General features: G+C 38.6%; 1 protein-coding gene across 1 annotated transcript in view; it reads right to left on the bottom strand.

Moving 5' to 3' along the window:
- The window catches only part of SPEF2 (sperm flagellar 2), a 185,313-nt gene that overhangs the window by 44,947 nt on the left and 114,273 nt on the right, over positions 1-26,093 (bottom strand). The window contains exons 25-30 of the mRNA XM_040495242.1: positions 25,190-25,341; positions 21,043-21,223; positions 13,687-13,834; positions 11,707-11,835; positions 10,470-10,608; positions 7,040-7,269 (exon numbers count right to left, since the gene is read on the bottom strand). Of these exons, the coding sequence (XP_040351176.1) occupies positions 7,040-7,269; positions 10,470-10,608; positions 11,707-11,835; positions 13,687-13,834; positions 21,043-21,223; positions 25,190-25,341 (979 nt within the window). The remainder of the gene's footprint in view (positions 1-7,039; positions 7,270-10,469; positions 10,609-11,706; positions 11,836-13,686; positions 13,835-21,042; positions 21,224-25,189; positions 25,342-26,093) is intronic.

Here is a 26,093-nt window from a genome sequence, read left to right as displayed (position 1 = left end):
TATAATATATATAAAATGTATTTTTATATATTATATATATTTTTATATATATGTAATATATATATTACATAAATGTAATATATATATAATATATCATATGTGTGTATTATATTATGTATTATAATACATATTATATAATATGTATTATATGTATGTATGTATGTATGTATATATGTATTTTTTTTCTGTACAGAAGGACAGAAGAATTTAAATCACCCAAAGCAATGTCCTAAAATAGTTTCTCTCTGAAGGCAGGGAGCCTAGACCATATATTTATTTCCCTCCTGCAACTTCTGTGACCCTACTGATCATTAAACTATATTGTCCTATTTTATAATCTAATGCAAAAGTGTAATATGTGTTTGTGTAATATTATACTAAAATACCTTATGTCAACATACAAGCTCAGTGTTTCGTTTTGTTTCACTGCTTTAGTGTCCTAGGTTGACTGCTCAGCTAGATTTTAAACTCTTTTGCAGAAAGAACCACACTTACTTCCTTTGTGCTCCATAATGGCAAGATGAGTGTGAGCATGTGGCAGACGTTTCAGAAAATAAAAACATTCCCTATTGATTTTCATGATCTCATAGCTCTTAACGTCTTTTACTGGAAAACCTTTGACATTGGTCAATCTGCTTCTGCTTTTCTTACCTTATTTGCATCTAACTTCTATTTGCCTTTTAATCAGCTTTTTGGTAGTTGTTACTCTTAGCCCCATTTTGTTCCCCTGCCAAAATCAAATCCTAAATATTACTGTTTTCATGGAAAGGGACTCTCCTTGTAGTTGATACCTCCTGACTTCATTTTCATCCCTACACTGTCATTCTCCCACACAAGCCCTTCAGCACCAGGCTGCTGCCTGCTCGACACACACAAATGCTGGTGAACACATGAATGAATACACAAAAAAAGAAGTGAAAGAAGTCTCATTGCTGACAGAAAGGACGTGAACTTTTGCTACCGATTTAGCTAGCTTTTACGTTTTTAGCTTTATGAACAGAATTTCCAGAAGGTGTTATCTTGAATTCTGAGCACATACTTTCATTTGCCTAATGTAAATTCTCTAACTTCATGAGAATATGTTTCCTCCTAAAGTTACAGCTGAAACCCTGCCCACAGTTTTAACAGGTCCAAAATCTTCTAGATTTACTACTGCATTTCCGTGATCTGAATCTACATGGCGGAAGGAGTTCACCCACTGAGAGAACCACAGGACATATGGGGGCTACTCCTTTTTGCACCAATCCCTAGATTTTGCCACCTGGAGAGATATCCCTGTTAATAACATCAGTCCTTCTCTATCACCCTTTCTAAGAAATCTTTCTACAGTTTTTGATTTGTGTAAAGTCAGACTAATTTAAGCAGGTTTCAGATTAAAATATGGGGCTTATATCCCTGCAAATATTGGTGCCATATTTGTATAATTTCCTCAGAGATACTAGCTTAGAAAGATCCACAGAACTTTCTAATGATCCCCCCCCCCTCACCCCCCACCAGTGCCCTCAGTCCTGTCTTTCTGTTAGTTGAGGCTTGGTAGAGAAACAGAGCAGTATCTGTGGCTCTCTCAGAGTCTCTTTCTCCCTGTAACCCACTCACATCATTGGGCTCTAAATATCTTTGATAATCTTTTCCTGCATGTCCTTTTCAAGCCACTTTGAGACTTCACAATCTGGCCACAAGGTCTTTACAGTCCTCAAATACTGCCTCTTTCCCCATCTGGTCTGTTTGCTGTTCCATGAATATGTCATGCATGCAACCTCAAAATCTTAATGTCTACTCTATTTTCCCCTTTGTCTGGAACACCCTGCCCCTGCTTTTCTTCCTGGAAGGTTCCATTCAAAATTCTCCTCTGGGCTAACCCTTATGCTGACCCACAAAGGCAGCAATAACTACTTCCTCCTTTGAATTCTTGTAAAAACCATGTAGCTGAATGATCTAGCTTAGCCACCACAGACAAGAATTCTGTTTGTGCTTTCTGTCTCTGAGACCAATCACTGAATCTCTGGGTCTCTAAAAGAGGTTCAAAGGAGGGGCCCCTGTCAGTTTTTAGAACAATATTAGAGCCCTGAATAACTAAATGCTGCCTCCCTTGAAGAAGGGATAAGGGTGTAGAATTTGCTGGACTGTGTTCTCTCTGGAGAGCCTCTCAGCAGAAGCAAAAACAGCCATGAACCAAATCTCTATAGGCATTACATGGAGTACTGATGGGCTTACAAAGAAAAGGAGTTCTTGTGGTTTAAGTACGGACAGAGGAACATTGCTAAAGTGTTCTAGTTTCAACAGACTCCAAATTGCTTTCATTGGACAAAGACTGTCTTCATGATGTGCTTGGCACTTGATGCTTAGAGACAAGACGTACCTACTCAGAGCTTAATGCAGTACACAAAATGAATGCTTTTGTTTGGGATGTTTTTGGTCCATGGGGGAGCCATAAACCCTGTGGCTTAATTCTATCAGGTGGTGTTTTTTTGTTGTTTGTTTTTTTTTCTGGAAATGTTCCAGGGTAATGGTGTAGGTGCCTATTATGGTATGTGTACCTTCAGGATATCGAGCTAACATTTTGGATAATAATTAGAAGGGTTTGTATCACTATTGTATAACATTACATATTATATAAAAATAAGGTATTACTATAATTATATAATTAAATCACAATGGCTTATATATTACACTTAAATTGCATATTTTATGTTCCAGACACTTTCTAAACACTTAACATATATTAATCACTTTAATAACTCATAGCAGCTCCATTGAAATACCCCATTTTCCAAATGAGGAAAGTGAAGTGAGTCAGAGAGAGGCTAAATAACTTGCCCAAGATCATACTAATCAATCATTTGATGAATGGTGCCACTGAAAAGAACTGTCTGACTCTTCTTATCCTTGGATGGGTCTTCTTACTCATCCAGCCATGGGTAAGAAGTGAATCAACATGGAAATGCTGGGATGGGGCCTGACACATGGAGCCTGACACCATGCCAACATTGGCTATTGTTATAATTTGGAAGATATTCGCTACATCTCATTCTGTGCTGGGAGTATGCTCGTGGGAATCCCTGGGACAGTCAATGAAAGAATGTCTTGCTGAACCACTGGATGCCTCTTACTTAAGCTGCTCCTAAGAGTCTAAGGTATGGATCTTTGCTGGGTGGCAAGAAAAATGCTAGGATGACAAGTTGTTTCATTGTATTTTGCATGATCTTGTATGATGATCATGCATAAGGCCATTTTTCTTTTCTGGCCTATTTGTAACGATCATATCAACAAGTGATATTTTATGTCTCATGACTACATTTACCAAAGGAGATTTAGAATCATCACAAGTGGCAGAATTTGACCAGGAAAGGAGTGTTGAATATAAACATTACAATATACAATGCATTTTCAATTTTTCCATTATCTTTAGCAAGGACTATTTTAACAAAGACTTTTATTTTTCAAGTGGGGTAGCCAATACTCAGCAGAAAACTCCTTAAGCTTTAGTTCTTTCCATTTATATACTGATAGTAGTTACTCATAAGTATTTAAGGTCACTTGTTTTACTTAAAGATTATCCATTTCCCTCAATAATTTTATTTTTGTAGCATAATTAAAAGTTACCAAAGTGGAACTTCGGACATTATAAGGAGTGAGCATTACCACTCCTTATAAATTTGCTAAGACATCTTGCTGTGAGCCTGGTAATATGATGACTGTTATGTGCAAATATGTTTGCTTTTTTTCCTAGAGAAAATCCATCTGTTCATCATATTTTATCATATTTTAGTGAGCTTTAAAGTTGCATCTTAGATACCATAGGTTACCCTGGCATATATGAAGTCGTTTATGGAAATGATCATGTTTCTTGGCTTAAAAATAACGGCAATTTTCAAGTTCAAGGAAGAAATTCTGTAGGATTGCCCATTTAGAAATGTGCCACTACCAGCCACTTGCTCCAAACTGATCACTTCAACTAAGGTGGTCTTTGGCAACTGTAGGGGTCGTAAGGTAAATACAGTGGAAAGTACCATGAAAGATTGATTTCCAATTCTCAGAAGGAATATGACAAAAGACATCACTTAAAAGATGGATGGCGGTATATCATTTAAGGCACTGAAAACAACTGCAGAGCTGAGGAAGAAAGACTAAAGACAGAGGGTCTTTTGGGGGCTCAGGGAGTTGGGGGGAAGGGTGAGTTGCACTTATTGGGCTTCCTCAGGGAGGGGCAACGTCAGGGTTTGCAGCCTGGCTTCAAAAATGTCACAACAGAACTGTGACTCTGGGGTGCAGAAAATGGAATGGAATGATTCTTATTTTACCTTCCCTTTATGACATTAGCAAGAATAATAACAATGTGTATGACTTTTATTGATAGACTACCTGATACTGCGCTAAGGTTTTACATGTACTTGAAAAGCAAGCAACAACAGCAACAAATATATGTGTGTGTGTTAAAATAGTATAATTGAGCCAATAATAAAGAGTTTAAACTGATTGCTTATAGACCATAACTCATTTTGAACCGTGAAGTCTCCCAAATCTCACAGTATTATATAGCCTCGTAAGTTCTGCAGTAACTACACCAGTTATTCTTAAATATGTGTCAATTCTCCAGCTCGGGTGGGTGGAGATGGTTTCCAAGACAGAGAAGACCTCCCCATCTGTTTGCCTGTGGTTCATGCAGTTGGGGAACAAGAGGCAAAGCAGTCTCCTGATTCTTTCCCTGAACATCCACACCCATGCCTCTTATCTGCACACTGTCTAGTGGCTGTTCCTTGAACTTTAAATATTCTGTGTATCCCTGCCATCAAACCACTCTTCTTCCATATCCTTCCTCTGAGGTATTATCCCACCAAATTTTCCCTGACCAATGTCATTGCTCGCTGATCCTCTTTTGCTCTGCATTCTTGAGCACTTTTAAAAAGTTGATACTCCGTTCCAGAAAGAACCTAAATAGAACTTTATATTTTCTTCTTCGTTACTTTTCAAATTACACTCTGAGTCTGTCAGTCAAGTGGTTTTCCTTTTACAGCTACTTTTTAAAATGTATATATAACTATCTCCTGCCTCCCCCCTTTCCTTTCTTCCCTCTTCCTTCCTCTTTCTACCATACTTTGAAAGCTGTTGCATTCTACCATATTCAGAAAACAAACAAATGTATCAGTTGACATATTTTAGTCCCAATGGTTTCTAGAATTAATCTTCTAAGACATACACATGTCAACTTATAGCTGCTATTTGTTATTTGTTTTTAAACTTTTAGTTGAAATGCAGGCTCTAGACTTGAGGTTGGATCCAAGGATGTACCGTGGTTATCATCGTGAATACTAAGGTTCTTAAAAAGGGATTAGAAGTGGTTGATAATTTTCAAAATCCACTTCCACCTACTCACATGCCCACAAATGCTTTTAGTTTTGACCTGCTAATTGGATGATTTCCTTCCTATCACCCTAGTGTAGGATTAAGGCAAATCGTATTTCATATTCAGAATCCTTATACATGCATCTTTTTTAATGTAAAAAATGGTGTGAATAAAATGAAGAGCAAAAGCAAATTTGGAGAAGGAAATATGTAATAAGAGGGCACTGTGAAACCTATACAAAGGGCAAGAGAATGGAATCTGCCTGAACAAAAGAAGGAAGGGATTTCATGGGTTGGGTTTATAAAACTGTGATTTTTTTTTTTTTATACCTGAAGGTGTAGACTTGCTCACGTTGATTAGTTGCACTGACATGTAGAGGTTCTCCCAAGGGGCACGTGGTCACACCTGTTTCACCCAGTGGGCTTAGCAAAGAGGCGTTCAGACTTAGAGTAAAGGAATGCCCTTTTAACTACTGAGATTTGATGTGGGTTTCTAGAAATATTAAACTTAAAAAAATTTTTTAATGTTTATTTATTTTTGAGAGAGAGAGAGAGAGAGAGACAGAGCGTGAGCAGAGAAGAAGTGAGAGGGAGATACAGAATCTGAAGCAGGTTCCAGGCTGTAAGCTGTCAGCGCAGAGCCTGATGCAGGGCTGGAACCCACAAACTGTGAGATCATGACCTGGGCTGAAGTTGGATGCTTCACTGACTGAGCCACCCAGGTGTCCCAAAATACTGAACTTTTAAAGAACAAATGAAATCTAATTACTCTGAGAATGGAATTGTGTTAGTGCTATTGGCTATTCTCTAGAGAAAAGTAATGATTTTCCTATATGTGGATATTGGAAGATAAAATAAACCTGTTTATGAGAGGTGGCTTAGTTCAGTGAGAAGGGGCAAGAACTTTGAAGAGATCTGGATGACATATGACCATAGGCAAAAACTACTTTGTGACTCAGTGTCCAGACCTATAAAATGGAGAGGAGATGCTAATCCTACAGGACCTGTCTGAATTACCTGTGCTATTAATTGATGGAATTCATTAAAGAATATCTGGGAGTAGAAAGAGCCTGTATTAAAAAAAAAAAAGCCTGTGCAGATGCTATAGAGTCATAATGATAAAATGTGAAGGAAATAAAGAATTAGTGTGCATGAAATACTATGTACATGTATATGTGAGCAAATTAATCAGTTAAGCAAATATTTTGTTAACAATTTATTTGTTCTGTTCTTAATCTGTGAAGCACTGAGGAAAAAGGCAAATATGAAAGGGAAATTCTCTCCTCCCTGGTCTCCCTTCACAGATTAGCCAGGGAGACAGAAACACAAACTCATAACCCCAATACAAAGCCTAGACTGGAAGTGTATGCAAAGGCTGTCTCTCTCAACTGCCAGATTAAGTAATACTCAAGTTTACCAGCTTTTGGCCAGAGGCAGGGATGGGCCCAAGAGGAGAATTAGCAGGAACGAGGTGATATCACCACACTGCTGAAGTATTACTCACTGTTTTCCTCCTGTTTGTTTAATTCAGATCTACGCTGTACGAAGCAAACGTGTCATAAACTAGAACAGAGCAAGGGCTCATTTTGGTGACCGTCAATCCCAGAGGGCTGATTTTACTTGTGAGTAAGTGATTTCCACCCTCATTAGTCTCATCCTTTTTTGTGCTTTTTTTCACAATAATTACTTTTCCTACCTTTAGGTGCTATAATTAAGAACTGATCTCGAAGGTTGTCAAGCTGTTCGATGGTCAGGGTGCCATTTTCTTCCTTTTCTACGGGTGGAGGACGTACTGGAGGAGGGGAATCTGGAAAGACTTTTACATCACCATTAATAAAGAAATCTTCTTGGTCTAAATAAAGTTCACTCTGAATTTTTGTCGATGTTTCAATGTGATAGCGAGCTACCTCAGTTAATTTTTCCACACTGAAAATGGAAAAATGAATAGGGTTATCCCCATTAAAAACTATTGGCTTAACAGTATTTGCTTAGTAGACATACACACAAAGTCTACACATCATATAGCTAAGTTAGACAATTCAATCCTCATGTTTAAAAATTCTAATTCTCGGGGCGCCTGGGTGGCGCAGTCGGTTAAGCGTCCGACTTCAGCCAGGTCACGATCTCACGGTCCGTGAGTTCGAGCCCCGCGTCGGGCTCTGGGCTGATGGCTCAGAGCCTGGAGCCTGTTTCCGATTCTGTGTCTCCCTCTCTCTCTGCCCCTCCCCCGTTCATGCTCTGTCTCTCTCTGTCCCAAAAATCAATAAACGTTGAAAAAAAATTAAAAAAAAAAATTCTAATTCTCTTCAAATCCATTTTGTAGAAAGGCAAAGTAAATAGAGATTAGAAATAAAATGCATGCTCAAAGAGCTAATAGTCACATTTTATACAAAGCTGAACAAAAAGGGACTTCAAAAAATATGGTTTTATTAATATTAGACCATATTTTACTGTGTAAGCAAGATTATATCAAGAGATATATTTCAATCTAAGTATGAACCAGAATAAAGTTATATGGTAGAAAACCTGTAAAATATAATTGTTAGGACAACACATTTATTTGGAATCAGGATAAATTATAATGTTAATCAAATTTAATACTGGATTTCTAGAAGAGTGGCTTTTCTCTAACTTTATATCAAGGAATTTGATGTTATTGAAGACACGATTGTCAGAATGGACTTTAATAATATATACCCAATGGGGCGCCTGGGTGGCGCAGTCGGTTAAGCATCTGACTTCAGCCAGGTCACGATCTCCCGGTCCGTGAGTTCGAGCCCCGCATCAGGCTCTGGGCTGATGGCTCAGAGCCTGGAGCCTGTTTCCAATTCTGTGTCTCCCTCTCTCTCTGCCCCTCCCCCGTTCATGCTCTGTCTCTCTCTGTCCCAAAAATAAATAAATGTTAAAAAAAAATTAAAAAAAAAATAATATATACCCATTGAAATTGCTTTCTATTTTTACAAATAACAATTCCTAGTTAAATCATGTAGTATAAATAGCAATAGGTGCAGTGGAAAGAGTACTCAAAGCTGAGCTCTCATCCCAGAATTCTCTGTACCCATGAGTCCTTGGTAATTTACGTAAGCTCTCTGAATTTCCTTACCTTTGCATGGAGCTGATAACACATAACTCCATACCTTATGGTTATTAATGTAAAGCCACACAGGGCATGGATTTAAGCTGAACTGGGGATTATAGTTATGGTCCTAATTAAAGGCCATTTCAAAAGCCAGAGAAGTTTTTACACGAGAAGTATATAAATATTTATACAGAGAAGTAAAACATTACCATATTATAGAAAGGATTGTGTTTATATTTTGCAATAAAGATTGGACATTATGGAAAAATCCATTTTTAATCTGCTTTTATGTAACCCAGGAACACCAAAATACAGATACTAAAAAATTTTTTTTAAATAGTATTAGTTGCTTTCTCTCAAAAGACAACCCTAGATTTCAACTCCAGCATTCTGTGTTGGTGAGTGTCCATATTGCACGTATTATAAACTAATTAGTTTATGCCTCGTGGTGGTTGTGTGCTGGTGCAGAGGAGAAGGCACTGGATAGCTATTAAGTTTGCAACCGTGAGTGAGAAGGGCCCACGACCGCAGTCCAAGACTGAACGAGAACCAAGATCTCAAAATGGGTGTGCACCACCTAGTGGAGGTTATCAGGCATACCCTTCTTATGAATGGGAGGAATTAAAAAGTACCAGGAGAATAAAAAGCAAGATTTGAAGTTCCCAGGGATCTGATAGCTTTCTCTCTCTCTCTCTAGTTTTCTTTTACCACCAGAGTTTTTGCAATAACCAAAACAGAAAGCATAGCTGAACAGTCCTAGTTTTAACTTCTGGCTACATTCAGAGGTCAGATACATACACATAATATATATCTGAGAAATTGGAATACATCTGATAAAAATAAGAATTTACTCTTGATGGCCACATGGATGAGAGCTGTGAATCCTAAGAATTAAGAAGACATGTTCTCATTTGTAAGTGGCAGGCAGAGAACAGAACCGAACATCACTGCTCTGTGATGCTAATGATAACTCACTTGGCTATACAGTAGTAAAATTATTTTAAGCCTTACTGTAACAGTAAGGTAAATACGCCTTACTGCAACCAGGCTGAGTTATGTGTGTATGTATGTGTGTGTGTGTGTCACTATATAGAACAACAGATATAAAAATCTAGGCTGAAGATTTTACAAGAGAACTTTCATTATGAGACAAGGATTGTAGAGAACAAACTATAACAACTGTCTTGTAGATGGCACTTGTTTCGGAGAACACTTGACATTTATATTCTATGTAGGTAGCAACTTCTAAATCTTCAGTAAATGTTGATTGGAAACTGTAGTGTTCACAGAATCTAGATCTAGTAGAAACCTCTGGAGTTTCCTGGTTGGAGTCTTTCCTTTTATAGATGAAGGCCACAGGGCCCCAAGCAATTAGGCATGCTGCTAATTTGTGGGCAAGGAAGGAGTCCCCAACTCTTGGAGCATCATGTCTCCTGATTTTCAGTTGAGGGCTATTTCTGCTTTGCTGAGCTGCTTTTTTACGGGAGAATTAAGGGACTAAAACGCTCTGCCCCCCACTAGAGATGAAAAGTCTGAAAAAACCTTTGGAACCCAATAGCAAAGCAGTACTGGGTATTACCCTAACAAGGGAATCAGCCTAAGTGGTAAAACATACCAGTGAATGACTTCTTAATCTCCCATTAATTGGCCCTGACTACTAATGAGCCTGGCATTAGAAAAATGTGAACCATTATCTTATTTCTGAAAAATATTTAAAAATAATGCATAATCTTACCTTGTAAACTAAGGTCCTCATTGAGCAGTGTAAAAACCCAAACTCAGAAATGATGTGCAAATCTGGCTATTACAATAGGACACTTTGATATGCAACTTACTGTTTGAAACAAGCCAATACAAATGCACATGTGATCTCCTAAAAGGTCAAAATTTCAATTTGCAAATGTAATGTACATTTATAAATGCCTACAAACCTGCCAACTTTGGCCCCCAGGACTTAAAAAAAATATATTTTTAAATACACTTCATTAAAATACATTTAAAAATATACATTTTCAAAATACATTTGAAAAGCCATGCAGTATATTACCTGGCCATTTCATTCAAGTACCTCTCACCAAGCCACTTTTCCATGAGTTTATATACATCAACCACCTTTGTTAGTAAATCTTCAAGGAAAGCCAGTGCTTTTGTCTTTATCAGTTCAAGTCGGAACTGTGTGGCTATCTCTATTTAAAAAGCAAATAAGGATTTTAAAATGTATACATGCATTTTTTAACCAACTAAATTCAATTTTAAACCAATCATGCTTCAGTTTGTCCAGATGTAGGTGCACATTTAATATAGGAGTATAGATAAGTACTACCTGATCTATGTCATTGAGAAAAAAATGTAATGTATGGTAGGGTCATTTGACAGTTTATTTAAACCAAAAGTATAAACTGAGATTTACATTTTATTGCACTTTATAGCAATATACTCTTTGATAAATTGGAATGGGAAAACACAAATAGATAATTTCTGTATTTCAAAAAAAAGGAAGGTACAAAGTCTCTTGATAATCTCCCTACTTTTAGAAACTCGGGATAGCAATGCCATTGTACTTTGTTAACACTGGAAAAACTAGGGTAAAACCCATGTGTCCCAGGGCTTATGGCTGCCCCTGGCACACACTATCCACAGACGTGGATTTTACTTCTGAAATAGTTTTCCCATCTTTCTTCTTTGCTTCTTCTACCACCACTGGCCTAATTTGCTAAATTTTCTGATTTTTTTTTTTGAAGTCCATTTTTAGTTGCATTATATGACAAATGGAAGAGACAGAAGGAGAGTATGTCTTGTAAAATCGTTGTTATCTACAGAAAAGGAGACTCTTGAACATTATTGATTCATGACTGGCTCTTCTTGGCCTCTGTTCCCAAGAACTTACTTTCAGGGACTGTTAGCCTTTAGTTAGCATTTATTTTCCTAGTGAGAGGCCTTAATTATTCTTAGCATATAAAACCACCAACACATGTGGTCCTAAGCCTTCTCACACTGACTCTAACATATTCTTTTTGTTTCTGTTCTTTGAGATTCTAATTATTGCTGGTGTTCTCCTAACCCCTTCCCAAATTTTCTTTGTTTCTTTTTGAGATCCCACCAGACCATTATAGAACAGTCAAATCTAGCCCTTGTGTGGTTTTATGAAAACAACCAGCTAAATGTTGTATTTTTCCATTGCTTTGCTTTGTGTTCTAGACACAACTTGAGCCAGTCATGGGCTGTTGGTCCTACTGGTCTATTTTCCACTGAAAAGTATCATCATGGTTCTTTTCAACTGCTACCTTCAAACTGCAGGGCAGCAAGGTGTTCTTCCTTGATTTTGAGCATCAGTTCCTTTTTCCGTTCCATTTCGGCAGTCTGCTCTGGTGACACTGTCACGGGTGTGGCTTCTGCTATTGGCGGCGATTTACCTAAAAGGACAGTGGAAGGTGCCGGCATGCAAGTATCCACACAGCTACTCGGATAAAATGAGAACGAAGAGAAATGTGCGGGTCTGTAGTAAACCTCTTGTGATTTGCAAAGGACCAACCCTGGCCCTGACTGTGAGTTTGAAATATTGACCTTTCCTTGAGAATTCTCCAGGTGGCATCTCGGCTAGATGCATATAAAAATGCCCCATTTGTTTAGCATCATGGGAAAATGAAGTGGTACTAGATTCCAAAGAAGGTGTGATTCAGAGCCTGGGGACAGAAATTAGCAAACCGCAACATAACATGGATGCCATTAGTCACTTGCGAAAGCACCGCTCCATACAAGGGACCAGTGTGAGCCAAGCGTTTCCCAGATCCTCATCAAGGAAAGACCAGGGAATAACCTCCAGAAGATATGGCTGAAATGAGGCTCATGGTCAAGAATCTGTAATCTACTGAACAATCTTTTCAGTAGCACTCACCTACAAGTACTTCAGTGATTACGTAAGAGAATTAGAAAATAAGCATTTGTCAGCATTTGTCAGAGAATTTGCCCTTGCGAAATGGCAGTGTGATTCCAGCTGGAGGCCCCATTCATGTGATTCTACTTAGTGCCGTAAATCTGTCTTGAAGGACTGACCCCAATGGGTTCAAATTTTGTGAAGAGGAGATATTTGTAAACAAAGAAACTGTAATAAAATGTAACGGCAATAGTAGACGTGTGTATTAAGTTACAGGTGAAAGAACACTTAATCTTGCTGGATTTCTGTTTTATCGTCTGTAAAATTAAGGGACTGGACTCAGCCATTTAGCCATTAAGGTAAACTGAAGCATGTCCTTCAAATGCTGCTTCTTTCTTTCATTTCTACCATCTGAGATGGACCATGTGGTGTGTTTTTTTACGCAGTGCTATTCTTCTCTTTACTTCAATGTCCCCCCCACCCCCCGCTCTCCCCGCCCGCATCTTCAGTGCTTCCATCTCACTCCTGCTCAGGATTGCTTAAATGTACTCTGGGAAGTGCTTCCCTACCCTTCAGATGGAGTAGGTGACCTTGCTCTCAAGGTCACCTGTACCTTCCCAACTAAAGAACAATGACTGGTCAAATGTCTGTCTCTGCCGATAGACTAGATTTCCATCAGGGCAGGGACTGTGTTTTTGTTCTTGTTCAAGTTCATCATGGTGTCTTTAGCACCCATCATAGTGTGCTGCTAGCAGGTGCCTAACAATCATGTCATGTCATGAGCAACTGACTACGGAGGTGACTTCTGCTCACATATTTCTGTCTCTTCCTCTCTTGCCTCAACTTACCTTAAATATGTACAGGTGGGTAATGTTGGTGGCAGAGTTTATCCCCAAGGTTGACGGGAGGTCTCTCCCAGCCCGAGTTTTCTCTCACCTCTATTTTCCGTCATGTCTCCAAGACAGAGATTAGGCAGGAGGCCTCCAGGAGAGAGGCACTTGCTTACATTAAACCAGAAACCTGAATTCAACCAGAAACCTGAATTCAACCTGAAACTTACATCCACATAATCACTTTTCACCCAAACTTGTCTCGGGTACTGCAGCCCCCTTGAGCACACTTTTCAGATGACATATTGTCATCTTGGAGTTCTTCTAGCATGTTCCAAACTGTTTTTGAGGTTTGTTTTATCTTGGAGACACTTGACTATTTGGATAAACAAGTTAGGTGAGACAGGTACACGGTATGATCAGCCAGCTGACACCACAGGAGCCTGAGTCTCCAAATTAAACCTAACAAACAGTAGCTTTAATGTGTCTGCTTAAATGTTTGTGTTCTACCAAGGAGAGGCGTAAGCATCCACAGTTTTGGATGCTAAAACCAGGAATACCTTTTGCTTTTTTGTCTGCCTTTTTTTTCTTGGGCGGTTCATTTTTGACTTTTTTATTTGTACCCATCTGAGGAGATTTTTCTTTTGTATCTGTTGGCTGGTTTTCCTTTTCTTCTTCCATGAGCCTCTGATGAATTTCAGCAGCCACCTGGTTGTATACGAGCAATATTTTAATTAATGCAACACTTAGGAAATATGGTAACTGTTTGGATTGAGTCATCACTCAATTCCACTGAAGCCTCATTCTATTGCAAACAATCATGCCATGTATTCAATCTTTATGGAAAACACACTTTGGTGTCTGTGACAGTGTCATGGTTATGCTTTTAAAAAGCTTCCTTTTTAATCTCAGACTCTATGGATTTAGCCCCCTCCCCACTCCCCATTCTTCCAAGTTCCTGTTATCTCTTGGCCTTCAACCCAGGGCATTCTCCTATATCAATGTTTCTCACCTTTTATTATTATTATTATTATTATTATTATTATTATTATCATCATCATTATTATTATGACTCCCCTACAGAGTTCTAAAGACAGATTTTCCTAATAGCCCCCTCCATGAAATTTTAATGTTCCAAAGTGTATCTATGTATTTATGCATACTTGTGCTTTATACATAAAATGGGTGAGAATTTCTCAGCCCCCCCCCCCAGCCAAGTTTTGGGAATGCATGTCCTATATTGATTGGGCTCCCAGACACTTGGATGCTGGGCTTCCATTCTACTCCAACACCAGCCTCATCCAGGAAGTGCTCATGAGAATGACCTGTCCTGCAGGCTAGCATCCCTTCTAGTGTCAGCTTCCTCCACTCGGGGCACACTCAGCCTCCAGCCAACTCAGCAACCCCTTCTTTCACTTGCACAGGTGTCCTGCTTTGAGAGGTTAGTTGTGGGGCCACCCCAGAAGAGCCGAGGAATGGGGAGGGTGGGGTGCTGTTGGGTCCCGTCCACATCTCCTCTGAGGCTCTGTGCTTCAAGCAGCAGGAATAACTTGTCTTGGGGACATGACTGCAGTTTCAAAGGCCGGACCTTATGAAGTGAATCCAGCTGCCCCTGGAGAGGTGAAGAGCACTTAGGGGTGTAGCCCTGAGAAAGGAGAGTGGGGAAAAAAGACTCCCGAAAGGGAGAAAGCAAACCTGCACACACCAAGGTGGCAGGAGCAACATGTGGTTGAAAACCTTAAAACCTCAATAAAGCAATTGGTGATGAAACGGGGGTCACGACAATTTATTTATTAAAGTGTTTACTGTGTCCAAACCTGACGTTATCTCTGGGGAGGACCGAGCGAGGGGCCAAGAGGAGACGGAGGAAGTTGCTTGGAGGTGAATAGAAAGATGAATAAGGCACAATCTCTCCCCTCAATGACACTTCGTCTTGGCAAGATACACCAGCCAGTGCCTGCTCAGCCAGAATTCCTGCACACGTCCCACCCCAGGGCTTGGCGTATAACTGTCCCCAACTGTTCTCTGAATGTGAAGTGTTGCCCAATCTTCCAAATGGGCTTTAAGCAGCTTCTAGCACCTGCTGTGCTCATAGAGGATGCCAAGGAAATGCTTACTAATAGATGGAATTTCTTCTAAAATAATATTTCACAGAATATACCCACAGCTTCCTTAAGATCAGTGGAGCCCTGGAGAAATAGTGAAAGGTTTCAGAGAACAAGGTTTCAGTGTGTGTGTGTGTGTGTGTGTGTGTGTGTGTGTGTGTGTGTGGTTTTAATTAGATGCCCTTAATCCACAAAAATGGATTTCATGATATCTACTGTACTTTCAAATTCTTGGTAAAGCTGAAAGCAGACTTGTTAACATCCCCCAACTAAATTGCAAGCAATTCATTTTTGAATTTGTTTTTGCAAAGCACAGTAAGTTAGCAATTTTCTTTAAAATTGGATGTTTCTCCTTTATAAACAATCTTGTGGTGGTGGTGGTGGTGGTGATGGTGATGGTGATGATGATTATGATGATGATGATGATAATTATCATCATCTGCATATTTTTGGTCCATTTCCCTCAAAGACCTCTGGGTCTCTTTCAAAAATTAACATAATTCACAATACATCCAGCAATCTACCTGTAAGCCCAAAGAAACTCTAGAAATAATGTCTTGACATTGTGGGTGTTAAATATGACTTGTTTCTTTGAAATCATTAACCACCTGCTAATTAGAAGAAAGTTTTTCTGAAAATTAACATAGCACACTAAATGGGTAGCCCTTGGTAAAATTGCTATGTAGAAAAAAAGCCTGTTTTAAAGCGCTCTTATTTCAACTGTGTTAATCTCTGCTGGTACTGTTTTCCCTGCAAGTTTGCAGAATCACACCTGTCTCACTTGAAACTTAAAATTCGATGAAGGTCATGTAACATCAATGCCAAGAAAATCCATTAGAAACATAAAATCAGGATTCAAATATAATTATTAGGAATACTAATTAGATTAGTAATTAGTAAACTTTTCTCCTATGCTTTCTATGTGGTTTTTTAAAGTCTGCAAGGGGGGTGCCCAGGTAGCTCATTTGTTTAAGTGACCAACTTCTGCTCAGGTCATGATCTCACGGTTCGTGGGTTTGAGCCCTGTGTCCTGCTCTGTGCTGACAGTTCAGAGCCTGGAGCCTGCTTCGGATCCTGTGTCTTCCTCTCTCTGCCCCTCCCCGCTCATGCTCTGTCTCTGTCTTTCAAAAATGAGTAAACATTAAAAAAAATAAAGTCCATACGAAAATGGTACAATTTTCAATAAATGTTCTAACGTCATGACTTATTATATTTACAATTTCTAAAACACTTTCGTATATATTATTTCACTGGATTTTTCAGCCATTCAAGAGTGGAAAAGTGTGTGGAATGTCTCCCATGTTACAGATAAGGAACTGAAGGCTAAGATAGGCTAGGTAATTTCTGTAAAATCACACAACCGAGAGAAGTTAACTTTGTGCTGTATGATGATCTTCGTGCTATATGATGCTCTTTCTAATAATGGAATATTTTACCAAGTCATTTTCCCTAGGCAATTCTGATGGGATTTCTAAGACTTGTAAATTACTTATGTAGCTCAATAAGAATAATAATTCTTTTTTTTTCTTGAACTCCTAGATCTGGTTTCCCACTCTCTGGTGCTTGGTCATTGTAATCTTGCAGTGATCACTATGGTCATTGCCATCATCATCAACAGTGACATCAGGATCATCGGTATAGCAGCAGACTGTGCTGAGGGCTTTAGTGTCATATTAGATGTGGGCACGATGCTAGGTGCACAGTACATAAAAAGTTTTAGAACCCAGTTAAGTATTCAGAGAAACAACTAACGAGATAAAAATGACAAACAATGACATAGATAGTGAAAGCCGAATGCTTGGGGAGACAATATTGCTACAGGGACTGGAAAAGCACATGATCAGAGAAGGCAAGGCCTTCAAATAGGCAGCCAACTAGTCAGGAATCAAAGCAGGAACTAGCTCTGAAGAATTATAGAAAACATACAATTAAGCAAATAGAAGGAAGGAGGAACATATTTTAGGAGACAAAGATGACATTAGCCAAGGCATTGAAATTATTAATGCCCATGAAATATGTAGGAAGCAATATCTAGTTCGTTTATGAGAGGGTTTGGTGAGTTGGTTCCAGCAAGATAGGGAGCTCTGAGCCTCTGGGTCAAGGGTTTAGGATTCCATGGTGGCTACCGGAGGTCATCACACTACCCCATTTTCCTCTTTGATCAATAACAGAAGATCATTTCTGTAGCTTATAAACATCATATGCTTTTTTTTTTAAAAAAATAAATCAATCCTTTTCCTTCATCTGGATCATTTTGCCCTTATAAATATAAAGTAGCTATTGAGATACTTGGGGTATCTACCATCTACCATCTTTGTATATGCTTTCTGTTTGTATTGTTTGTTTCTAAATCTTTTTCTGTTCCTTTTTTTTTCTTCTGTTGGATTGAATATTTTAAATTTATTCACTTTTTTTTTTGGGGCGCCTGGGTGGCACAGTCGGTTAAGCCTCCGACTTCAGCCAGGTCACGATCTCGCGGTCCGTGAGTTCGAGCCCCGAGTCGGGCTCTGGGCTGATGGCTCAGAGCCTGGAGCCTGTTTCCGATTCTGTGTCTCCCTCTCTCTCTGCCGCTCGCCCGTTCATGCTCTGTCTCTCTCTGTCCCAAAAATAAATAAACGTTGAAAAAAAAATAAAAAAAAAATAAAATAAATTTATTCACTTTTTTTTTTCCTATATTAGTTTGGAAGTAACACACACTAATTCACTTAGTGGCTACTCTATGAATAACACCTTGAATTACTGACTAAAAAATATGTAGACTTTGATAAGTTAACAATTCATGATATAATTCCTGGAGTAACCATTAGGAGAAGAGTAATAGAATGCATTACTTCCAAAAAAGTCAGGGGAAAAAAAGCAAGCAAGAAAAAATAAAGGACAAAAATGAGAGGATGAACAAAGATATATCATGTAAACAATATTTAAAAGTATAATTTCCAAAAAAGCATTATAAAGAAGATTAACTCCTAGTAAGAAAAGGTTCAGTTCATCAGGCTTTTCTTTTTTTTAATGTTCATTTATTTTTGAGAAAGGGAGGGAGAGAGAGAGTGCACACAAGCAGGGGAGGGGCAGAGAGAGAGGGGAGACAGAGGATCCAAATCAGGCTCTGCACTGACAGCAGAGAGTCTGATATGGGGCTTGAACTCCTGAACCATGAGATCATGATCCAAGCCAAAGTCAGATGCTTAACTGACTGAGCTGCCCAGGTGCCCCCAGGCCCAGATAGCTTCTTGAAGGCTACTAAACATTTCAAGAGGAAATAATTCCAACTTCCTCAAACTTTTCTAAAGAATAGAAAGAGAAGAAACATATCCTGACTTGATTTATGAGACTAGTATTACCTGGATGCTAAAAGTTGACAAGGCTAGAATGAGAAAGAAAGATTATAGAATTTTCTCACTCATGAACAAAGATTCAAAAATCCTAGGCAAAGTATTAGGAAGCAAATCCAGCAATATGTAAGAACGATGATGCTTCATTATAATGTTGGACTTATTCCAGGGAGGCAACGTAAGTCTAATATTAGAAAATTGACCAGTATGATATTTAACATTAATAGAAAACAGAGAAAAGAATCATATGACAATTTCAATATATGTGGAAAAAGAATTTGTTAATACATTTATGAAAACCCCTCAAAGTAAGCTATAAATGAAAAGAAATTTCCATAATCTAATAAATATTATCTTAAAAACTCTATGGCCAACATTTTTGTAAATTTTGACAAGCTGATTTGAAATTTTATATGGAAAGGCAAGGAGCCAAGAAGTGCCAAAATACTCTGGACAGATGACAAGGTGAGAAGATTTGCTCAGTTAGATAAATAAAGGATATGACAAATAAAGGATTGACAGTTTTCAGTACAAATATGGAAAAATAGAGCAATGTGACAGAACTAATTTATGATATAAGGTCACCTAATTTATGACAAAGATGATACTGCCATGAAATGGGGAAAGATTTTGGCATTACTTACGAAAACTGAAGTATTATGTATAGTATTATCTACTGACATCGAAGCTAGCAAATACTCTTAGATATATATCCAATGGTTGTGTGTACATATGCGCAGCAGTGTGCAAGTACTAGAATGTTCATAGCAGGGCTATCCATAATGGCACACACTGGAAGCCCAAATGTGTATTCGTAGCAGATCAGTTAAATAAACTGGGATAAGTTTATATAATGAAACAATATTCAGCAACAAAAATGAATGGACTACAGCTACACTCAATAACATAGAATGAATCTCATAAATAATGTTGAGCAAAAGGAAACACAGAGACAAAAAGTAGGAGTCCATGTATGTAAAGCTCAAAAGCAAGGTAAGCTAAATTCTTCTGGTAAGAAATACAGACTAGGGAGATAAAACTGTTATGAAAATCAAGGCAATGGCTAGCAAAAAGGGAGATGGGGCTTCCGTGTTGTAGGGATGAAGGGGGTTAGGCCTGGGAAGGGGCACAAGAAGGACTTGGTAGGTGCCGACCTTTCCCACTTCTACTGTGTGGTGGTTCCACCAGTGTGTATTTCAGGTGCGTTCATCAAGCCGTGCAGTTTTAGGTTGTGCACTTTGCCAAAACTCACATTAAATGTTTTTATAGAAGAAGCAAGATAATGACAGGAATCTACAATCACTTTTGAGAAGGAGAAACGAAAGAAGGAACAAAAGGAAGAGAGGGAGAACGGAAAGGAGGCACTGAGGCTGCTGTGAGATAGACCAGAGAAAAGAATCCTCGAGAAAGAGCGGCCAGGAAGGGACTTGGGAAAATGCGAGTTGACTCCTGGCTCTGAGACCCTGGGGCAAGCTCCTCTTCTAACTCTTCCACAAAATCTTTTGGAAGGTTGACACTGCCTCTTGTTTGGATAGGATATTTCAAGAAAACTCAAAGAAGGCTTGGCCCAGAATGAGAACAGAACCACACTGGGCACCCAGGCCTGGAGGATGAAGGAACAGGGGCCATCCAAGTTAAACTCTGGGCCATCCAAGTAAACTTCTTTACAGGGTGAAGCTTCTACTTACATTAAAGTTCTCTGGACACTTTTCCCTTCTCTTCTGATTTGGTACAGGCCCCCTGCAGGCAACGACTATTATCCCTTTGCCTCCCAGTGAAGCTGGAAAGGACTGGAACTTTGAACTCCTACAGTTCTAGGTTCAAATCTCCTCTTAGACACTTACCTGTTAAGTGACCTTGGCAAAATTTTTTAACCTTTCTGGATCCCCATTTTCCCATGATAAAGAGGATAATACCCCATAGGTAACTTATGTTAACCAGAGGCCTATAGGCCAAATGTGTGTATTACCTGGCTCTGTAAAGTTTTGCAAACTTGATTATTTCTAACATGTTTAAATGAGTAGGCTTCACATACAAAATTTGAATTTCTGGCTTTTCTTGAAAAATTGGAAGATCTGTCCATACTGGGCCTCATCCTTAAATGGCAAAGTTGGTTAGGGTGGAATAGCACACTCTTCTTTAGGAGTACAATTTCCTTTTGGCCACAGTCCCACCCCTCCCTATTGCATTATATTTGATATACGTCGTTGACTTTTCGTGATTGGCCCTTTGGCCTCTGTACTTGGAACATTGGCCCAGCACAGAAAATAAACTACATGTTGGTTTACTCCATTTTTGATCATATATATTTGCTGACTGCATCGTTTCAATTCTTATTTCTTTCAGAAAACAAAACAAAACAGTTCCTGAAGGTATAAAGTTATACAACATTGTGTAAATTTTCTACTCAGAGCATACTAGGAATATTGGTACTTAGTGAATGGGTTTTGCTGAAAAGGTAGTAACAAGCACTGCTTACCATGTGAGATATTGCTAAAGAAGCTTGCTGCCAGGTGTCCATTAGCAACTTCTCATCTGCCTCAAAGTTCGACTCAACATTTTCCAGTGAGTAATCAATCTTGCCCTTCAGTATGGTTTTTGTTTTTGTTTTGGACGTAACTGAATCCGGGGAAACGGATATTCGAGGAATGAGAGGAATTCTTTGAAAAACAAGCAAACCAAAAGGAAACATAAATGTTTTATATAACAGAATTCTCTCTTTATGACCATGTTATTTTGGAAATCTTGTTGTCTTGCTTTAATCTCAATTTTCAAAGTCGTGCTGGAAGAACTCTTCAAATGAAGACTATAAAAGACTATATTCACATTTTAATAGTCTTATTAACAAGAGGAAACTAGAAACAAATAGTAACAAAACCTAATTTTTACGTTTATTCTCAGTAATCACGAGGAGGGATATTAAACAATGGCAATTATGAAGAAGTGCAATTTTGAAATTTAGCCAGGGCATAAACTTCTAACAAGGAACAAATCAGTCATGAAAAAGCAAACCAAATAAAACTGGGCATCACTCCTTCAAGATGACTAGTATCATTTGGCTTCTTGAAGTGGAAAATTAAAAATCAGGATATGAGGGGCGCCTGGGTGGCGCAGTCGGTTAAGCGTCCGACTTCGGCTCAGGTCACGATCTCACGGTCTGTGAGTTCGAGCCCCGCGTCGGGCTCTGGGCTGATGGCTCAGAGCCTGGAGCCTGCTTCCGATTCTGTGTCTCCCTCTCTCTCTGCCCCTCCCCCGTTCATGCTCTGTCTCTCTCTGTCCCAAAAATAAATAAACATTGAAAAAAAATTTTTTTTAATATAAAAAAAAATAAAAAATAAAAATAAAAAAAAAAATCAGGATATGAAAGATGTGAGGTCTGCAAGGGGGAATCCCATGGAGGCAACAAGGTTTTGATAGTGGGTGGGACAGATATCCAACAAACCTCCCTAGTTTAGAGTAGGGATAATGATGGCCTCTCTTTGATTTGTAAAATGCTTTGGGAACACGAGTTAAGCTCTCCCTTCTTTCAGCCGTATTGCTGCCCTTTTGTAGAAATTTTAGAGCTGCCTCTGGGAACATTCTCTCCCCGAAGGACTCCCAAATCTCAAAGGCTAAGAGAAGCAGGTAGAGATCCCCAAAGCAGAATGCTTATTATGACTGGGATCCACCCTGGTGATACAAAGTGCAAAGAGCCCTCAGCTTGGGCACAGAATGGGGGTGGGGAGAGAAGCTCCAGCTCTGACTTCGCTGAAACCTGAGGAGTCAGGAGCCATAATAGGAACAAGCATTTGGTTTGGCAGACTCAAACTGCTGGGGAATAGATTGTTGATCCAGAAGGCTGATTGGGAACTCCACCAAACAATTAGCTTGGTCTAGTTTTGAAGCATTAGATGTGGTTTCTTGACCTTGGCTCTTTGATTCTTATAGTACTTGGAGGGGGTGTGCTAAGGTGCTTCAATGCTGCATACATCTACCCACAGGACAATTTACATTTTAACAATCAAGTAATGCTAAATCTGTCAATGAAACACTGAAATTCATGTGTCTAACAAGTTAAGGTAAAATTTGTGTGATCATCTCTAAATGTTTAATATAGTCCAACAAGCATTTCCTAACACCGTGCTTTGGAGGACAGCAGTGGTGGCATATCATTTAGAAATAAAATTTGGGGTTAGAATTCATTTACTGGAAAAAATTCTGGCCTACCTATAGTTCTGTCACTATCAATAGATACAAACTGGGGCTCCTTTCTGAAGTTCCTTCCCTTGAATAATACAAACATAAGACTACTACTATTACTGTTGTTACTAATTCTTAGCAACCACTAATTATTAGTTATTCATCAATTATTATTTACTATTATGTTGTTGTTGTTACAGGAATAAAATAGACAGCTATGTGAAAATGCTTGACAGTGTGCTTGCTTCCCTTATATATGTTAAACAGACTGTAGCTGATTGGTTGATTGGTTGATACATTGATCAAGAGTTTTAGTAGATACTCAAAGCAGTGATTTGAGGTTGAGATTGGTGCACAGTTGTTTTGCAGAAAATAAGAACGGCATGTTCTTTTGCCTGTTTTATTCTGCTAACCAACTTTAATAGCTTCCCCAATATGCCTAACTTGCTATTTTGTGCTAAGAACAGAATGCACTGCTACCGTAGACATTGGAACTTGGCCTCTTTAAATGGCTCTGATGGTTCACATTGCCTGCGGAATTTTTTATTATTGGCTTTTCAAAGTTCTCTTTCAGCAGCTTGCTGAGTTACACATTTCTCTTGCATTTGTACCAAGAAGTAGGTACAAACTTTCCTTCTTGTATTTTCCTGCTTACACGTGGGCATGATTGGGACACAGTGGGATTAGATGGAGGAAATCTAGACAGAAGAAATGGGTCTCAGATCTTATGTATAACCATATTGTGTTCAGGTCATTTCAAATCCTTCTTGGTACATGGGATGATAAAACAAAGCAAGGACATGCAACACTTATCACTAAAATAGTGCATGTAAGTTATTGTTATAACATTCAATAATAATAGTCACCACTTATTGAGATTATTGAGACTAGATCTCAAGTCTTCTGATTCCCTAATGTGGTCCTCAGTGCTTTGAAGATTTCATTTTCTGTAATGTTCACAACAGCCTTACTTTATAGATAAAGAAACCAAGGCTTAAGAGGGTTGGGGTGACTTTTCCCCCAAAATAAATTATTTTAATTTACTCACATACACCTAGTAAGTAACAGACCCAGGACTGAAACCAGATCTGTCTTCAAAACATATTCATTATACCATATTTAATCTGTGCGACATGTACCTGCATTGACTTGAGAAAGCTTAAAAGGTACACATAGTACTTTCCAGCTACAATACATATCATATCTTTGGAGATCTAAATTTAATGTTCAGCATGTGTATTATTCTTAAAATCTAACTTCTTTTTTTTCCCCTCTTCGTATTTATTGATTCTTATTTTCTCATGACCTCCTTAATGGGTCGTGAGAAAATATTACTTTAATTCTTAATGCTATTTTATTAGCTTATTTTAATTAATCATTTAATTTTAAGGATTTTTAATTTTATTTTTGTTACCTTAATTTATTTTAATTCTTACCTTTTGCACATTTAACGTTTTACAGTTGAGACCCACATCATAGGAATTGCTACTACTCCCACTCCCTATTTCTTAAAAACATTTTTTTCTATTTGCTCATAGCTTCTCTGGGTTTGGGATCTTGCCCTTCCCCTGCCCCCACCCATTGGGTCTATAAAAGCAATGATTTACAAACTTTTGTATTGCATGGGAGTGTTTGAAAATATAATTCTTTATTCTCTTGCTCTGGCAGGAATCTGATGTTAGACTATTGACAAGTCTTTCAGTCTCATGAAGTCATGATCACATATGACTGAACCTTCACTGTTTCTCAATTATGTTTATCTGTAAAAGAAGACTCATAACCTCTTCCATTTTCATTTACATGTAACACACACACACACACACACACACACACACACACACACACAGTGCTTGGAACCTTTCATAAAAGTGGTAGAGATTCATGATTCCTTATTGAAAACCCTTGGACCAAAAGTTTCCCAGAATTGAAAATTTATATATACTATCCCCAGCAGACTCCATTGGAAGCACTTCATAATAAAATGCACTATACTTCTGCAGCAAAGTGAGTAAATAGTCACCATAATTTAGATAATAATGCATATCAGTAGTCTTAAGTTGAAGTTAGAAAATGTTTCACTTTTTAGAGCTTTTTTGGATTTTTGATGTGCAGATACAGAAGTGTGTGTGTGTGTGTGTGTGTGTGTGTGTGTGTTTTAATGTTTATTTATTTTTGAGAGAGACAGAGACAAAGTGTGAGCAGGGGAGGGGCAGAGAGAAAGGGAGACAGAATCTGGAACAGGCTCCAGGCTCTGAGCTGTCAGCACAGAGCCCGACGCGGGGCTTGAACCCACAAATCGTGAGATCATGACCTGAGCCGAAGTCAGACGCTTAACCAACTGAGCCACCCAGGCACCCAGGAGTGTGGTTTTTATTAGCAGTATTCAACTTAAAATCACAAATTTTTAATTCAAACCAAGTATAGTGGAACACGATAGCCTGCCTTACCTATGTTGGCTTTCTGAAATGTCTCTACTATCCACTTGGACCAATGGGACTCGAGTAAATCTCTTATTGTCGTCGATTGGGATTTTGCCTTCCATTCCCCTGTAATAATCTTGAAGGAATCTCTTTGTATCTTCAAAACGGTTCAATTCTGCCTTTAATAGCAAAATGACTGTCAATACCCAAGAATGAGCAAGCTGATCTGTACATATTTCCCATCTAAGTTCTGTAAGCACTATTTTAAAATATTTCAGTTGAAATCAATTTTCTGGAAATTAAGAAAGAGAATTAGCTATAAGTGTATATCTAAAATGTCATAAAAATTAAAGATAACTGGTGACTTTGTGCTCTCTGTACTCACTGAGTATAATTCCACTTAAGAAGATGGCATTTCTATGCCTCTTGATATTGTGACAAAAGATTACAGTATGTATGATGCCTGAAGTAGTGTATATTATGCATTATTTTGACATTAAGAATTCCTGTGTCCTGTATATTCAACCAACCGATACATTAACAAATACGTGAATGTCTTCTACCAGAGGTAACAAATTAGTTGATTTGAGAGATGCCAAAAATAGGATAAATACATACACAGATGCAGATACAAAAACAAAAAATTGAAGTACAAAATAGGAGACTAGGTTTTGGTCCTCTAGGACTATGAAACATAGTTGTGGAGAAATGACATGGGAAGGCAAAGTGGTAACAGATAGTTCTCTCTTCACAGTTTCTGTTCTTGCTCAGTAGGTGTAGAATATGAGATCATTCCTCCAGGCTCACAGCAAAACCCATCTGTTGACTTTGCCAGTACTGCCTTGAGCAAAATGGAGAACACAGAGGAGTTGGTGATAAGTCGAGCATCAGTTATTCACAAGGGACTCCCGGCCAGCCAAGCCATTTCCAT

Source organism: Herpailurus yagouaroundi, unplaced genomic scaffold, assembly GCF_014898765.1.
Source record: "Herpailurus yagouaroundi ecotype Mexico unplaced genomic scaffold, PumYag 29, whole genome shotgun sequence".
NCBI lineage: Eukaryota > Metazoa > Chordata > Mammalia > Carnivora > Felidae > Herpailurus > Herpailurus yagouaroundi.
This window is presented reverse-complemented; position numbering and strand designations above follow the sequence as displayed.